This window comes from Acromyrmex echinatior, chromosome 6 (genome assembly GCF_024713525.1).
Source record: "Acromyrmex echinatior isolate Ae372 chromosome 6, ASM2471352v2, whole genome shotgun sequence".
Taxonomy (NCBI): Eukaryota; Metazoa; Arthropoda; class Insecta; order Hymenoptera; family Formicidae; genus Acromyrmex; species Acromyrmex echinatior.
The window spans coordinates 5,780,284-5,796,708 of record NC_141857.1 but is presented as its reverse complement, the minus strand read 5'-3'; the positions used below and the strand labels follow the sequence as shown (position 1 = coordinate 5,796,708).

Sequence of the window (16,425 nt, the reverse complement as noted above, 5' to 3'; positions counted from 1 at the left end):
TAAAGCTATCTTTTCGTATGTTTGTTTGTGTTGGAGATTCGATTAATTCGTTCAGTACACACTGCAGTAGTGCAGGGTGCAGCACTGACGTTTTCCTATCGCGTCGACCAACTGAACCAGCGCCATATTGCCATGGCTGGCTTTGCAGTTGTTGCAGTGTATGAGTGCAGTTCAGTGCAGCTTCTCGACGATGTGTTGTAACTTAGGAGTGTGAAATCTATGACTTCATACGACTGCACTTTTATAAATGAGACGTGAAAAGACTTGCCCTACTGCAAACATACTTCTGCCACTACTTGTCTCTTGAAAATGTTTCAATAATTCATCATTGTTATAGTCATTACGCGTCTTTGTGTTGCGATGGAAGACGGAAGGATAGTGATCACTCTACAGTGATGCCAAATTTTGGCTTGCGTTACCTTAATAATGCGTAGTGGGGGAAGAGTGGTCATAGTTGCCGATAGCTAATAGCTATAGCGTATGCTAGCAGCTATAGTATTGACAACGCATGGCAACGTCGCATTTAGATGCCTCGTAGGCAGTAGAGGTAGAGCAACGAGTACCTGTTTCTCAGTCACGGAGTGTTAATCGTGGAGTGGACAGGTGGAATCATCGTCACGTTAGAGATTACTCGCATTTTTCTGAACAAAGCACATTCATTCTCACAAAAGATTAATAATTACGAGAGTAGTTACATCCATGTAATCAGCGTGAAGTGAATATTTCGACGGGGTGCGAAACAGCGCAGCTGCATCTTGTTTAAGAAAAGAATGATAAGAAAGAAGGAAGAGGATAGGGGTATTGTTACTTAAAGAGAGGATGAGAAAGACCATTGGTCAAGAATATTAAAATGGCGATTATGAGAAAAACGTAAAAAAAAAGAAACTTAGTAAGTTGGAAAAAGAGCATTACGGATATTGTGCGCATTCCGATCCAACACTGATATATAAAAATAATATTTAAAAAAAAAGGCATTTATATTTATTTTTAAAAATATGATGCATGTTTAATAATTGTGGAAAAATAAGATCGTCTTTATTATTCACAACAGAGCAAAAAAAAATCCGTCTTTCCATCGTCGATCGAATGCGGGATTCTCAAGATCATTTATTCGCGTCTACATTCGCGATATTCGTAATTCAAAATATTATTAAAGATAGTTGCGACTAATAGAATTTTTCGAATTTTTTTCTCAGTATTTCTCATCGTTAGTTTTACCTTTTGCTTTACAGAATGTATCGGAAATATAAATGAAAAGAAAGTGTGGATCGGAAAATTAATAATATATTTAAGCTTTAATTTTTATGCTTTTATAATAAGTTGTTGAATTTATCTTCAGCGGTTATAATTTAAATCAAGGGAATTATAAATAAAATGTCGAAATTTATTTTGTATACCTTTTTAATAGAAAATGTATGATACAATTAACATATAAGCTAATAAACGCATAAATATATTGATATTTTTTTAATTTCTTAATTTATAATTTTCTGTTTTTAAACGAAGATATGTTAATTTCGTCTTTATTCTTAAATTCATTGTTTGACAAATTTTCTTTTTGATTGTAAATCTTTCCCAAACATACGTTCGTAGGATAGAAAGAAGAATATAAAGATAAAGTAAAAAGGATAAAAATAAATATATTATTATTTTTTATAAATATTATTAATTTCTTACCCACACAGCACAAAGCTCCGATTAAGTTTCCAGAGACTTCATTTTGTTGAGTCCTCGGGGAGCTTTTAAAATTTGACAAAATGAACTTCCAACTTCCAAGGAGTTCATATTGCTGAGCTTTCAGGGAGCTTCAAAAGCGAAAATTCGATTAAATATAATAAGTTCTCAGAGAATTCATTTTGCTGAGTTTTGGGGAGCTTACAAAATTCAACTAAATAAGCTCTCAGTGAGTTTATTTTGCTGAGCTCTCGGACAGTTTAAAAAGAGCTCCTTGCGAACCAAAATGAAACTTCCAAGGAAACGAACTCTCAAAAGCGGACATAGAAGTTCCCGAGAAGTTCTTTTTGGAGCTTAAATGAAGCTTACAAAAATTTTATGAGCTGTCAGGGAACTCTCAGGAAGCTCTCCGTATTGTGTGGATAATTTTTCAATTTCTTAATTTTAGTATTTTTTAATTTAATTTAATTTTTTTTTTAAAAACGAAAACTTAGACGGCAACAATCGATTTTTTCTTAAATTTATTTTACAGTGAAACTTTTTCTAATCTTATATCTCTCTCTCGAGACACGCATTCATAAGAAAAAAAGAAAAATAAAAAAGATAAAAGCAAAAAGAATTGATAAAAGTTTTATCAGTTTGAAATGGAATTAAAGGAATTTTATATACGCAGGAATTCTATTTCTTGAACATCTTTATGATAGATGAAATAGTTACTGCGTTTTCTCGTAAATTAAGATAACCTATATCTTTTATTTGTGACGCAAATTACATTTATAATTATTAATACTCTTTATAAGTTTGGGGACACTCTACGTTCTATAGTTTGTAAATATTTAATTAAAAAAAGACGATATAAACATACGTATATATGTACTTTTATTTCGTCTTTTTTTAATTAAAGATTTTATAACGCGCTATTAAAATATAGAATTTTTATTAAAATGCGATTCAAAATACGAAATCTGATTCTTCGGGGCCATTTTACAATTTTTACAGAGTCTAAAATCAACTTATGACTTAAAGTTTACCACTTTTATAGAAACTGTTAAAGGTCATTTAAACTACGTTTAAATGACCTGTATATATATACAACGAACATAAGCGGTGTTGCAAAACAAGTGACAATACATATAAAGAATAGACCAAAGCGCGAAATTCAATCTTGAGCACTTCATTTCACTGCTGTGAAATGATTGTCAAACATATTTTCAGCAAGTACAAGCTTATAGGTGTTCTAGATAAATGTTTATCGTCATTTAGACGTCTTATGAAGTATTTAAACCAAAAACATGTATAGATATGTCGCTGTCATGTAATGGCTTTTCTGTAAAATATAAGGTGTTCCCAAACTTATGGAGAGTACTGTGAAAAAAAAAAAATATATATATACACACACATACATACAGTATTCTCCATAAGTTTTAGGATAAATACAACTAATTAAAATAATAATAATTTATTGTTTAATTCAATCTCTTTCAAAAAGTCAGCATTACTAGAGTAACTGTCCCTATTAATGTGCCTTTTAGCCAATTTGCTTATTACTGAATTAATTGTTAAATATTGTAGCTTTAATTTTATCTGCTTACAATCAATATCGATTTTTCAACTATTTCTTTTTCTTATAATATTTCTTTATTCTAAAAAATATTAATACTTTATAATGCTTTTGACAAAAATAGAAAACATGTTTTTGTCCCTATTAGTGAGTCCTCTAAGCGGCGATGGCCTTATTAATGTGCTCCCCATTTGTATGCTTATCCACATTTGACTCATTTTAACATACGTAGTTATTAAAACAGATAATAAATTTAAGCTAATTGTTTATATTAATATTACATAAATCATTATTTCAATTATATTTATTTCAAAATACACTCATAACACAACTCTTCTCAGCTCCTATACAGGGCACATTAATAGGGACAAGTTTAAAATCTTGCGGTACATATTATTGGATTCACAAATTCCTCATATCTCTCGAAAAATATTTAAAACATTTTAATACGCAAAAAATAAAATATTATCTTTGGTATCGTATGCATTAATAATTTAACGGTTATATACTCCATGGGAAACTTACTTGCTGCACTTGATTTTTACTATGGTACAAACATTAGATTGTGAACAATTATTATTATGATTGGGGACTGCTGAAGATGACTTGAATATAGCCGAAACATTCATTTTTTTATTTTATGTAATAACTCAGTAGATACAATCGAAATATATGTGTATGTGATATTACTCGCATCAATTACCACGTATTAAGGCTCTTAATTATCCATTTTTTATTCTATTTTTTATTTGTGTTAATATTTCAAGAGCTAATTTGAATTAGTTTTTTATTTAATAATTTAACTTAACAAAAAAAAAATATTTTTTCTTATTTATAAAAAAAGAAGCATGAAACCACAACACTGGATGTTGTTTGTGAAATTTAATAATTCATTACATTAATAAAAAATCTTTAGACGTTTCGGCCACAATCTGGCCATCTTCAGTAAAATCACAAATATTAGTAAAACGCAGAATTTACATATATCTGACATTAAATTCAATCGTTGTATAATATAAATATATATAAACGTGTTCTTTTATCTTGTGAAAGTGCATCAACATTGTTACAGCGCCAATTATTAAATTGCAAATTATGTAGAACATCCAGTGTTGTGGTTTCATGCTCCTTTTTTTATATGTTTGATTTATAAACCACGTTCGTTATAATTATTTATTTTTTCTTATTTATTTGTGCTAATTTTCTTTATGATTTATCGAAATATGAAAGCACACTAATAGGGACAGGTACAGCAATTGAGGCAGTTACCCTAAACTAAAAATAATTATATACATTATAATTATATATATATATATATATTATATATATATATATATATATATATTTTAAGAGATTTAATTAAACAAAAATAAATTATTATTATCTTAATTAGGTTCATTTATTCTTAAGTATGAAATTATCTTAAAAAATATATTAAAATATCAGAGGTAATTATTTGTTTCAGAGAATTGCACTGAAATTTATAGTAATTTGTATTTAAACTTCTAAATAAAGACAATTTGGATTGCGCATTATCTATTGTGATAATAAAAATGGAAAAATTATATAAAGACATCCTCATTCGTTTGAGAAAGAATATAATTGACGATTTAGATGTAGATAATGACATCATACAACCTTTAAGAAATGAATACATCATAACAGAAGATCATATAAAAAATATTTATATTGGAGCTACTAAAGAAGAGAGAGCAGCCAAATTGTTGGATATACTACCACTGTATGTATATTTGTATATATTTCGTGTTATATTCGCACATATATTATGCAAAATCTTACATTTTTTTATTTTAATGTTATTGCATTTACTAATAATAGTAGCCATTGCATTTCACAAATTATTTGTATAATTTGCATTCTTATTTAACGATGCAGTTTACACAGTAAACTGATTTCATTAAATGTTTGTGTTAACATTTTTAAGGTGTGGTGCAAATGCTTTTGGTGTCTTTCATCAATCCTTAAAACATCACTACGACTGGCTTAGTAATGAAATAGATATAATGTTAGGCAATTATGAAAAAGAAACCAATGGAGTAACAGATTATTATGCTGGGCCTCTCAATATTCCACCTCTTTCTCCATTAACTGTTACCAGGCAAGAAAAGGTATAATTATCATATATGATATTAAGAATTACTCTAATTTTATCTCTCAAATGTGGTTATATTGTATCAATAATAAGATAAAGTTATGAAGGTATCAACTATTTAATTTTATTTATTCCTCCGTTGCAAATTTCTTATTGCATTATATTTAGAGGCATTGTGTTATTGCTACATTGATATAATCTTTAATAATATATTTTTTAATAATATAGACAAGTCGGCTTTTATTAAAATTTTTTAATAACATTTAATCTATAGCATCATTTAAATGTAGCTTATTATAATAGACAATTTAATTCTTATTTAGTTTAACTATTCCTCTTTATGCATACGAATGTGGAAATATATCATGTAAGTTTACATAAATTTTATCAGTGTTTTTATATATTTGTATACATAATACAGTGGTTTGTCCATTAGGCACATTAGACAAGCACTTAGGTATTAGTTTTCAAATTGTTCGTAATCTTAAAGTATCAAAATTCGTCTCTTTGCATCGTAATAAATAATTCCGATATATAAAATGAAAATTATCTATTATGTAATACATTACATTTTCAGATTAACCAGTTAAAGAAAGCTTTACAAGAATTAATTCCCACAAAATACATTGCGTTACATGGCATGAAAGGATTTGGAAAATCATCTCTAGTTGCCAGTACTCTCAAGGACGTAAAATTAGTGAAAAATTTATTTTCTGTATGATATTTTTCATATTATATTATATTAAACATATAATATTTGATATTAATGTGTTATAGTTTGCATAAAAATATTTTTTTTAATTTTAGAATCAGGTCTACTGGATTAAATTTGCAGATGATGGTTCACTTGATGAAGAAATATTAATTCAATTAAACACACTCTATTATAACGTGAGAAATTTAGAAATTCAACCAGAATTGTTTTCTTCACTTGAGAGAAATTCTCTGATTCAATATTTGAAATATTATTTTAATAAACAAGAAAATTGCAATGCTTTATTGATTCTCGATGATGTTCATAATGAACAAATTATTAACACTTTTGACTTCCAATGTAAAACTCTAGTTCTTACTGATAACATCGATGTTGTATTGAAGAAAAGACCTAACATAATAGAGGTAACGTTTTTTATTATATTTCTAATTATTATAGATTATTATAGATAATATTTTAGGGGGAATTTAGTAGCGTTTCAGATGACTGTGTTAAAAGTTCGAAAGTTATTGGCGTGCAATCATATCTGAAATAAATTTAATTGTATTTTATTTAATTGTATTTTATTTAATTGTATTATTTGAAATGTTTAACTGTGACCGAAATGATGGCGTTCTCTGTTATATTTGATGTAATATATTTATTATATTGTTGTAATAAAATAATATGTTACTTGCAGATGAACGATGGATTTACAGAAGCAGAGACATTAGGCTTATTTGCCAAAGCATTAGAAATGGATGTGAAAAAGTTGCCAGTAGAGGCAAAAAGAATATATGAAGAATGTAAAGGAATGCCGTTATTAATAGCTATGTTTGCTGCGCAATTTGAAGAATTTAAATGCGACATGCGTATACATGATCGTAGATGGAAATATTATTTGAAATCTTTGAGAGAAAAGAGTAGAACAAACAAGTATGAATATTATGTAACTTCTAAATTGCATTGATTATTAAAATTACGTAATTATTATTGCATCGTATGTTACAGAGTAATGAATGAATTTTGGAAAAAACAAGAAACTATTTTTGATATATGTATTAAACAATTAAAACCAAATTTGAAGAAATATTACGAGGACTTAGCTATTTTTTGTGAAGATGTTAACATAGCTTCGAAGGTATGTAATATTATAAAAGTTATAAAATTTATTATTAACTTGATGCATATTACATAATTTATTGCATAATTTCTCACACATATTTTTTTTATTTTATATCGATTTAATATTTTAGACTCTAGAAATTTTTTGGAGAAAAGGTGCGTTGGAAATTGAAGAGTTGATGTTGGATTTGTGTCATAAATCACTTGCAGCCAGAATATGGAATAATGATTTAAAAACATATATTTATGGTGTGCACGATTTACTGCTAACTCATTTAAGGAAAAAACGAACTGATGATGAATTAATACAGATGCACAAGTCTATTATTGAAAAGTATCGTCAATATTGCAATAACGATTTTTCAAAATTGCCAAATGATAATTATATTTACTTGTACATTGGCTATCATTTGGAGCAAGCAAAATTGTTTGAGGAATTTCCACGTCTTTATTTAAATTTTGATTTCATTCAAGCTAAGTTAACACATGCAGGTTTGAATGATTTGTTACTAGATCTGAGAAAGTATAGAAAATACATTACATTAAACTCTACAGATGAATATGTGGTAAAAGTCTCTGATTTAGAAAGATTTCTTCAAGAACAAGCAAGCGTTATAATAGAACATAAACATAAAAAATGCTTAGATATCATCCAAATTGCAATGAATCATTCATCTCAAGATTACATAACTCAAACTGCAAAAGATCTAGCTATGAGAAGACAAGAATTCTTATATCTATCTCATAAGAAAAGTAGCCAACATGCCAATATATCATTGACTGAAGAAATACCAAGAAACATTTGCACATCATCTTTCACAAATAATAATCCCGAGTTAGTCTTGACTGGGAATACATCGGGTAAAATAATTCTGTACGATTTTCAAGGCACGCAACGTAAAATCTTCAATGGTCATGGAGAAGAGTGTTCTATTAAAAAAATTATTGTATCTATGGCTAGTGATTGTTTCTTATCATTAAGCAGTGCTGGTATAATAAAATTATTCTCTCTATTAGAGGAGAATGACGAATTTTATCAAAATTATATGAACATTGGAAGCCCCCGACAAAAACAAAATTTCTGGTCTGATCCTTATTCAAACTTGAAAGGTCAAGACGATAGCTTAGCAGAATTTAAGGTGAAAAATGAGATTATATTGGATATGGCATTTGGTCGTGAGGAAAACTACATTGCTGCATGCACTAACAAAGCAACGATTCAGGTAGTTTACAGTTTTACAAAATGGAATATTTTTTATTTATTAACATATTATTGGCTAATAAAAATTTGATTATAATATGTATACATATTATTTATATTATTCAGATATGTGTAGTTTCTTTTTTTTTTTTAAGATATGGGACCGAAATGGAAACACAATGTTTACTTTAACAGATCCCAAATAGTAAGTACAGTTGTATGTAAATACGAACTGATTTAACAACAACGTGTATACGAATAAGTAACATGCATACATTTGTTACAGTCAATACATAATGAAAATGGCTTTTACAACGAATGCTTCCTTATTGCACATAATGGATGAGTCAAAGGGTGCTTTTTTTGTGTTCACAAATTATGGGAATGACTATACTACTTATCAATATGTTACTTGTTATAATCTGCAGTTAAAATCTGCATCTAAAGAGGTCATCTTTTTTCATCATGTACCCATGCATGATGATTCGTTGATAGTTGTCACCAAAAAGGAAGCTATGTATGTAAAATGGTGCAGGAGGATTGAGAATTGTGTGTATAATTTTAACAGAAAACTAAAGGGATATATCGATGAAAAAGTAACTTATGTATGCGCAACCATTACATATGATGGTGAATATCTAATATTAGCTGATTCTGCGGGTTTTATAAATGTATGGAATACCGATTCTGGATTTCAACCGGTTGCAATTTACAAAAGCCGAGTCATATCTTTGGATTCTTTCCCGTTTAAGGACTGTCATGTTGTATGTATCTTTTATTAATACAATTATATTTAACTAAATTTAAAATTATCTTTAAAATTTAACAAATTTTTTTCAGATATGTGGGAGTGGGGATGGAGCATTATACAGATGGAAACTCCCAATACAAACATCAAATGACTTACCTAGGTAATCTAATATTTAGAATTATTTATACATTCTCTTTTTATATATTTATATTTTTTAAATTTAATTATAAACTATATATGACACTTTATTAAATGAAAATTTCTCTATTATTAAACTAGGAAATGCCTATTTGACGCAATTGTATCTTGTGACGAAATGGACATCGTAGTTAAAGAGAGCCCTTCAAAGATAATTACAATGTCATGTGGAGAAAAAATGATAAAAGAATCTGAATTAATAAAAGGAGAAATATCGAATCTGCAACTGTCTGCCGATGGAACTAAGGCGTTGTATGTTATAGATAATAAAATAATTGAGTTATTAGATATAACAACTGGGATAATCACGGAGGTTTTACAAGTAGATAAACCAATTCAATTTGTAAAAATTATCAATCTTCTTAACCGTGATATAATATTATGCAGATGGGAAGACGATAATTTGAAGGTGTGTATATTAAATTCTTTCTTAAGTTGTATTCTTTTATTTTTCTTTCTTTCTGCTTATAAATGCATATGTTTTTTTTTTAGTCTATTTATAATTTTGATTGTAATTATAAAAAAGTAGATAATAATTCATTTACCTATGTATCTTGGAATTTATTTTTGATTTATTCGTAATGGAATAATATATTGTTACTATTAAAAAAAATTATGTATAGAGGATGACAGGAGCAAGTAGTCTTTTGTTTGTTAACTGCTTTATCACTTCAGCATTTCGAAAATTATCTACCTAAATTTGTATAAACAGGTAATTAAATGTATTGATTAATATATTAGCAGATATGGCAACCTCCTGTAGTGTTTGGAATCGAGACTAGAGGAGAAGAATCCATCCATGATATTCACATAATAAACGATAACTGTGTCATAACAGTAATGCAAAATGGCAAAATAAAAATATGGTATACGTCTATACCTTGGCAACTAATAAGCCAAGTAGATTCTAATTCTCCTTCAAACATTATATTTAGCTGTTTGAGCTACAATCAAAAATATTTAGCAATTTTGAATGAATCGCATCGTTTAATCGTATTATATATTAATTCTGAAAACATAGCCGCATCATTACCACGTATACAAATAACGCAACAGCCTTATTTTACGCATACTTTTGCGCAAAAAGCGATTTGTTGCGATATTTCTAAAAATGAACAGTATATCGCTGTTGGTCTTGACTCAGGACAAATTTCTGTAAGTATTTCATAATAAATTTCTGCATTAAAAGTATGCATTTAATATCGGTTACTTTTTTCAGATTATAAACATACAAAAACGGATGGAAATCGCTCAATTATTTTTTAACGCTAGTCCTATTACACAATTGTGTTGGGCTCCAGTTACCATAGATGTTCCAATTTTATTGTCGTTGACAAGTGATGAATTAATTTGGTGGAACATTGCTTTAGCAAAGGATATGACAAGAACACAGAATATGAGAAATCGGATCAGTCGCAGTATAAGTGCTCCTTCGTTCAGTTCGAATGCATTTTGGAATCAACGAGTACCTAACAGTCGAAGCGTAGACGTCAATGTATCTAGGATACAAAATGAGATGATATCGAGTACTGCCAGTTCGGATATCATTAATAATATAAGTAGCTATTGGAAGAACAAAAAAGGTAAAAATCCTGAAATACCAGAATTATTAACGGTTGTCGCATTACCACAAAACCGTGATGGAAAAATATGTATCTCTCCAGATTTCACTAAATATGTTATGGTGGATATGTACGGATCTATTAACACGTTTAAATTGATCAATTATCGTGAGTTCAACTTAAACATAAGTTGATTATAGAATTAATTTATCAATGAAGAATTTATTAATTCATTATAATATATAAAAAATAAATATATTGCACAGCAATAGAGGATGATTATATCCAAGGTTGACAATTAAGTAACGCGTTACTTGTAAACTTTATTTTGATCGTTACCTTCTTACAATGATGATTTGGTGACATTACAATGACATTGTGAATTTTATATGACGTAATGGTAACATCAGAGTTAAAAATGTCAATCGTTACTTGTAACGTCCTGAGTCAAGACCAACAGCGACATACTGTTCATTTTTCAGAAATATTACAACAAATCGCTTTTTGCGCAAAAGTATGCGTAAAATAAGGCTGCTGCGTTATTTATATACGTGGTGATGATGCGGCTATGTTTTCAGAATTAATATATAATACAATTAAACGATGCGATTCATCCAAAATTGCTAAGTATTTTTGATTGTAGCTCAAACAGCTAAATATAATGTTTGAAGGTGAATTAGAGTCTACTTGGCTTATTAGTTGTCAAGGTAAACGTATACCATATTTTTACTTTGCTATTTTGCATTACTGTTATGATACAGTTATCGGTAATGATGCGGCTATGTTTTCGTAATTAAAAAAGTTATTTGTTACTGAAAAAAATGATTCATTACTGAAAAAAAACTCATGTTAACAAGTTACTTTTCAAAGTGACTTTTCTAACCTTAGTACAATCTTAGCGTTTAATTAGTGTTACCGTCATAAAAAATTACAATATCGTCATCAAATTGTTTACTAAAAGTAACGGCAAAGTAACTGAAAAGTAACGTTTGTCAACCCTAATTATATCATTATGGAAATTTGAAAGAAAAAAATTACATATTAATACATAGTATTGTTTGTCTATAATTCTGTAACATATAATGTTTCGGCAGAAAGTTGTAGGCTTAACATATAATGATAGATTACATGAATATTTCATTAAGATGTACTTAATTCATACTTCATCTTAATGAAATATGTATTAAAAGACATTTTTATATAGTATGTTACCACATGTGCTCAAGCTGATGGTGATGAAAAGTATGTATCTATTTATGGCAATGTCTTTTACTGCCACTTGCATTTAACAAATTAACTCCAATTTTTACCTATACTATTTTACCTATAATATTTACCTAAAATTGATGTTTACGTATAATATCTTTTTACAATTTTTTAAAGTAAATTTTTTATTTACTATGTGCAGGAAAAAAGTACTGTTAAAATATATTATAAAAAAATAGCTGGATTATAAACATATACAGTCTGTCGTACAAGATTATATGGGCTTATTATGATAAGATTATTTATATTATCATTTTAAGTTTTATATTACCTCAAAACTTTTCATATAGTTTGAAGAATCATTGAATATATTCTCATTCTATTATTTAATATAAAATCTTAACGTATGATAACATTGTAGTTGTTATTGTTCTGCTATTGGGACTACTATAACTGAGGGCACAAAAAAGCATTAAGTGATAATAATAGAGATTGATTTAATATGCACTTGTATAACAGACAGTATATATTTGTGCCATCCATAAATCCTATATAAATATTTTAAGCTGCCAAAAATATACATGCGTTAAGATACATTTTTATACTCTTGCATTTAACTGATCATTTATAAATATGCTACAGCGTTTTCTATTAAATGCGTAGCTCTCAGAAAATGTTAGTGTAACAATCAAGTGTGGTGACTGAAATAATGCATTTTTCGAAATTGAAATAATTTTGTACATAGATTATTTGCATGTACTTTTAATTATTATTTGTGGGAGAAAATTATGTAAATATTTATTTATGCTGATTTTAAGAAGAAATTTTGAACAATTCTTACATACTTTGATATCGAACAAATATATAATGATCACTTTAAAATGCATAACTGTGCATGCAATGATATGAAATACAGAATAATATTTTAATAAATCTCCCTCAAAAAAAATGATAAAATATAAAAAATGACTGGAAAAAGATAATTTGCTATTTATATAACTATATATCGATTTTTTCTCTTTTTGTATAATCAAAGTTATCGCATTTGTGTTAATATATCCTGATAAAAAATTTTTCATACATAAATATGTATGCGAAAATGTGCGAAAATATCGAAAATAATTAAAGGAAATATATAATTAAAGGAATAATTTTTGCATTATCAGTTTTAGAAAAAAATAAAGTTTGGAGAAATGTAAATGAAAAATTGCTCATACATAATTATGTATAATTTTATATAAGCAATTTTTTTACATTTCTTGATTTTTTTAAAAACAAATAAGGTGAAAATTATTTTTTAAATTATTTTTAATGTTTTCACATTATTATTATTATTATTATTATTATTATTTCTGTTACACTAAAAAGTTTGTAAAAAGTAAATTTTACAAAAAAAGTAATTTTACAAAAAAAAGAAAGATGCATGAGCACATTTCATATACATATTTCATACATAATATATGTTCATGAATATATATTCACATTTATGTATGTTTATACATATTTATGCATATTCATACATGAAAAAATTTTTGCCAGGTGCCTATATAACACAGATATAATTTTAAAAATAGTAAACATAACGTTAATATTAATTGTGAAAAGTGTGTATTCAAAATACGAATGAAAATACTTGAAATGAATGGAGATCGTATACATATATATATATATATATATATATATATTATTATCATATATATATTTATACGATATATATTTATATATATAACAATGTGTAATATGGTCAAGAATATTATGGACGAATAATCTTTATAAGTACTTTTAATATTGCATACTTTTAGACTTATATCGTTTTTTATACCAGTGTTGTATTAAAAATGAAATTAAGACTGATGAGCATGACAGTGATTCATGAATTATACTGTATCCATGCAGTTAAATGGTTGCCATGTTTCATACGTATGCATACATGCATACAATATCAATATGTAGAACAATATTATGAAACTTACACACAAAAAAATATGCAATAATTATTTATTTCAAATATTTCAGAAATATTCATATATTCGCAAATCTATCATAAGTTTATCATAAACTTTAAATTTATTCAAAATATATTCTAAATAATTTTAATAATGCAATCAAATTTATTAAATTAAAACAAATTTGATTTGCTTATTATGAAAAATTCGTTTCTTCGATCAAATTTATAATATTCTTCAAAAGAAAATAAATTCCTGTTTTAGGTACATAATGCATTTTTCTAAAATTTTGTAATAAGAACATATTTTGAGATTATTATCAAAAAAATATTCTTTGTTATTTAAAAGAAAGAAAATTACTTTTCTTAATAATAAAATATTTTTCTGCGTGTACGTAATAATGTTTGGATATTGTATAAATTTTAATTATATGTATAATTCATGTGCCTTATGAATATAAAAGTATATGTAAGATCATAATGGAGCAAAGAAATATGTAAAGAAATCACATTTTATATATCTATTTTAAAGACGATTATTAAATGACGTCTTTACATCAAAGCTCTATTGTGATTAATACTTTGCTCCACTTGTTCTTCTTAATTGTATTTATTCTAATACTCGAAACGGACGATTCGAGAAAGATTTAGCAAATGCCGATACCATAGTTACATAAGAAATCGTATAATCTGTTATTGCTAGGATCTTTTTGTATTTTGATTCTTTTTTATTACTATTTTTTATGTACAATCTTTTATTATCTTTTTTTGATTTCCTTAACTCTCTCTATTAATATCGTGAGATAAAACATGATCGAATCTCACGGAATTATTTTGCTTACAAAAAATTGAACTTTTTAGTTGATCTCAATATTTTTCTTATTTAAATCTAGAGAATAATTACATCTTACAACTAGTAAGAATTTTATATATATACATGGGACTGTAATGTGCATTTATATATATATGTATCTTTTTCTGTAAATTACAGTCAGACATCTGACTCTAATCATATTTAGTTCGAACATCCATATAAATTAATAATTATTGTAATAGATATGTTATAGGCTGTAGCTAATGATAAAAAATTAAGTACGAATCTGTTGTTAATTTAGTGAGAATTGTCACGAATGTAAACAAGTGGAATAATTTAGAAATGTTAGTTAGAAAATTGGATGATGCAATTATTTATATTTAATTCAGATTTTACGTTCTGATGTCAGCGCAAAATTTGACTTATGTTTTATTCGTATGTTATTTATAAATTTGACAATATCTGTATTTATGCATATATTTTGATTACACTGTTATAAAAATATATGAAGATATCAATAAAAGTTGTGTACACATGCAATAATATGCTTCTTATGTGCGATATATCCTTTTCTGTTACTTTGATTTGTATGATTGTATGATTTATAAATTAGTAATAAGTTATCAAGATTATAACTTTTTTTCTATATATAAATATTATTTGGAACTAAATAATAATCTCTAAAAACGATGAAACAAATACATCTTGTTTTATTAATAGAGAATTTAACCGTCGTAAGAGGGAGAGGTCGACTTGGCGAACGTCCGAGTGTCCGATTGAGAACTCTCGGCCAATGTCAGCAAACACACTTCCGCAAGGTCGCTTATTAAAGTTTTCCTATACCAGTTTAATACATATGTACAGCTTAGTTATACAAACAGATTTGATCATTTCTTTAAAAATCAATTACTTTATGATTAAAATCCATTTATAATTCGCGACGACTGAGAGAAAGGCTTACTGATTTCTCGTTTTATTATATTATTTTAGTTCTTATTTTTATTACTAATTTAAATTTATACTAGAAATATTTAATATTTAAAAATTGAAATATAATATTTAAAAAATTGTTAAATTTAAAATATAGATAGAAAAATTATAATTATAAAACTTGTAAGATTTTATAATTCTTATAATTTTAATTTAATTTAATTTAATTTTTAATTCTAAAATTAAAAATTTGATGAGTTGGATTGGTTTATATCTTCCTAAAATTTTACACAAAGATAAATTAAAAATATTTAAAATATTGAAAATATTCTTGTAATTTTCTTGAGTACAATGAAAAATAGAGCACTGCGAAAAGAGAATGTAATGTCTTTCAAATTCACATTTCTCCAAGAAAATTTATACATACATTTTTCCATCGATCCGTCATCTATATTTACACGTAAGGTCGGCATCGCAGCCACCTCCGTGTCCCACTCCCGTCATTTTGGTAGCAGCGTTGCATTGTGGCCGCGCTATAGTCATCATAGATTTCAGCCACGGTAGCTAGGAAATATTTAAAGTCTGGCGCGTGCAAACATCCATCTCTGACGCTATCTGAACGGGGAGCCACTATTCCGTCCATGTGATTCG

At 27.2% G+C, this 16,425-nt stretch overlaps 1 protein-coding gene and 1 long non-coding RNA gene across 6 annotated transcripts; one reads left to right on the top strand and one right to left on the bottom strand.

The window, feature by feature from the left end:
• The first annotated feature begins 141 nt into the window (after window positions 1–141).
• Window positions 142–15,387, top strand: LOC105154033 (uncharacterized). 5 transcript variants are annotated; one of them, XM_011069274.2, is made up of 14 exons: window positions 142–889; window positions 4,701–4,976; window positions 5,181–5,364; window positions 5,935–6,063; window positions 6,156–6,467; window positions 6,743–6,978; window positions 7,054–7,183; window positions 7,299–8,390; window positions 8,524–8,573; window positions 8,655–9,132; window positions 9,209–9,279; window positions 9,399–9,726; window positions 10,059–10,472; window positions 10,537–15,387. In XM_011069274.2, exons 2-14 carry the CDS (start codon window positions 4,789–4,791, stop codon window positions 11,071–11,073), a joined length of 4,149 nt encoding a protein of 1,382 aa, XP_011067576.2. In that variant the 5' UTR covers window positions 142–889; window positions 4,701–4,788; the 3' UTR covers window positions 11,074–15,387. The 5 variants fall into 5 exon arrangements, with proteins under 5 accessions (XP_011067576.2, XP_011067575.2, XP_011067574.2 ...); XM_011069273.2 differs by having other exon boundaries at window positions 5,926–6,063; window positions 10,062–10,472; XM_011069272.2 differs by having other exon boundaries at window positions 5,926–6,063.
• LOC147909292 (uncharacterized) lies at window positions 14,784–16,287 on the bottom strand. Its single transcript, XR_015545470.1, has 2 exons — window positions 16,202–16,287; window positions 14,784–15,681 (listed from the first exon to the last, which is right to left on the bottom strand). It is a non-coding gene; the product is annotated as an uncharacterized LOC147909292 (long non-coding RNA).
• Window positions 16,288–16,425: the final 138 nt, after the last annotated feature.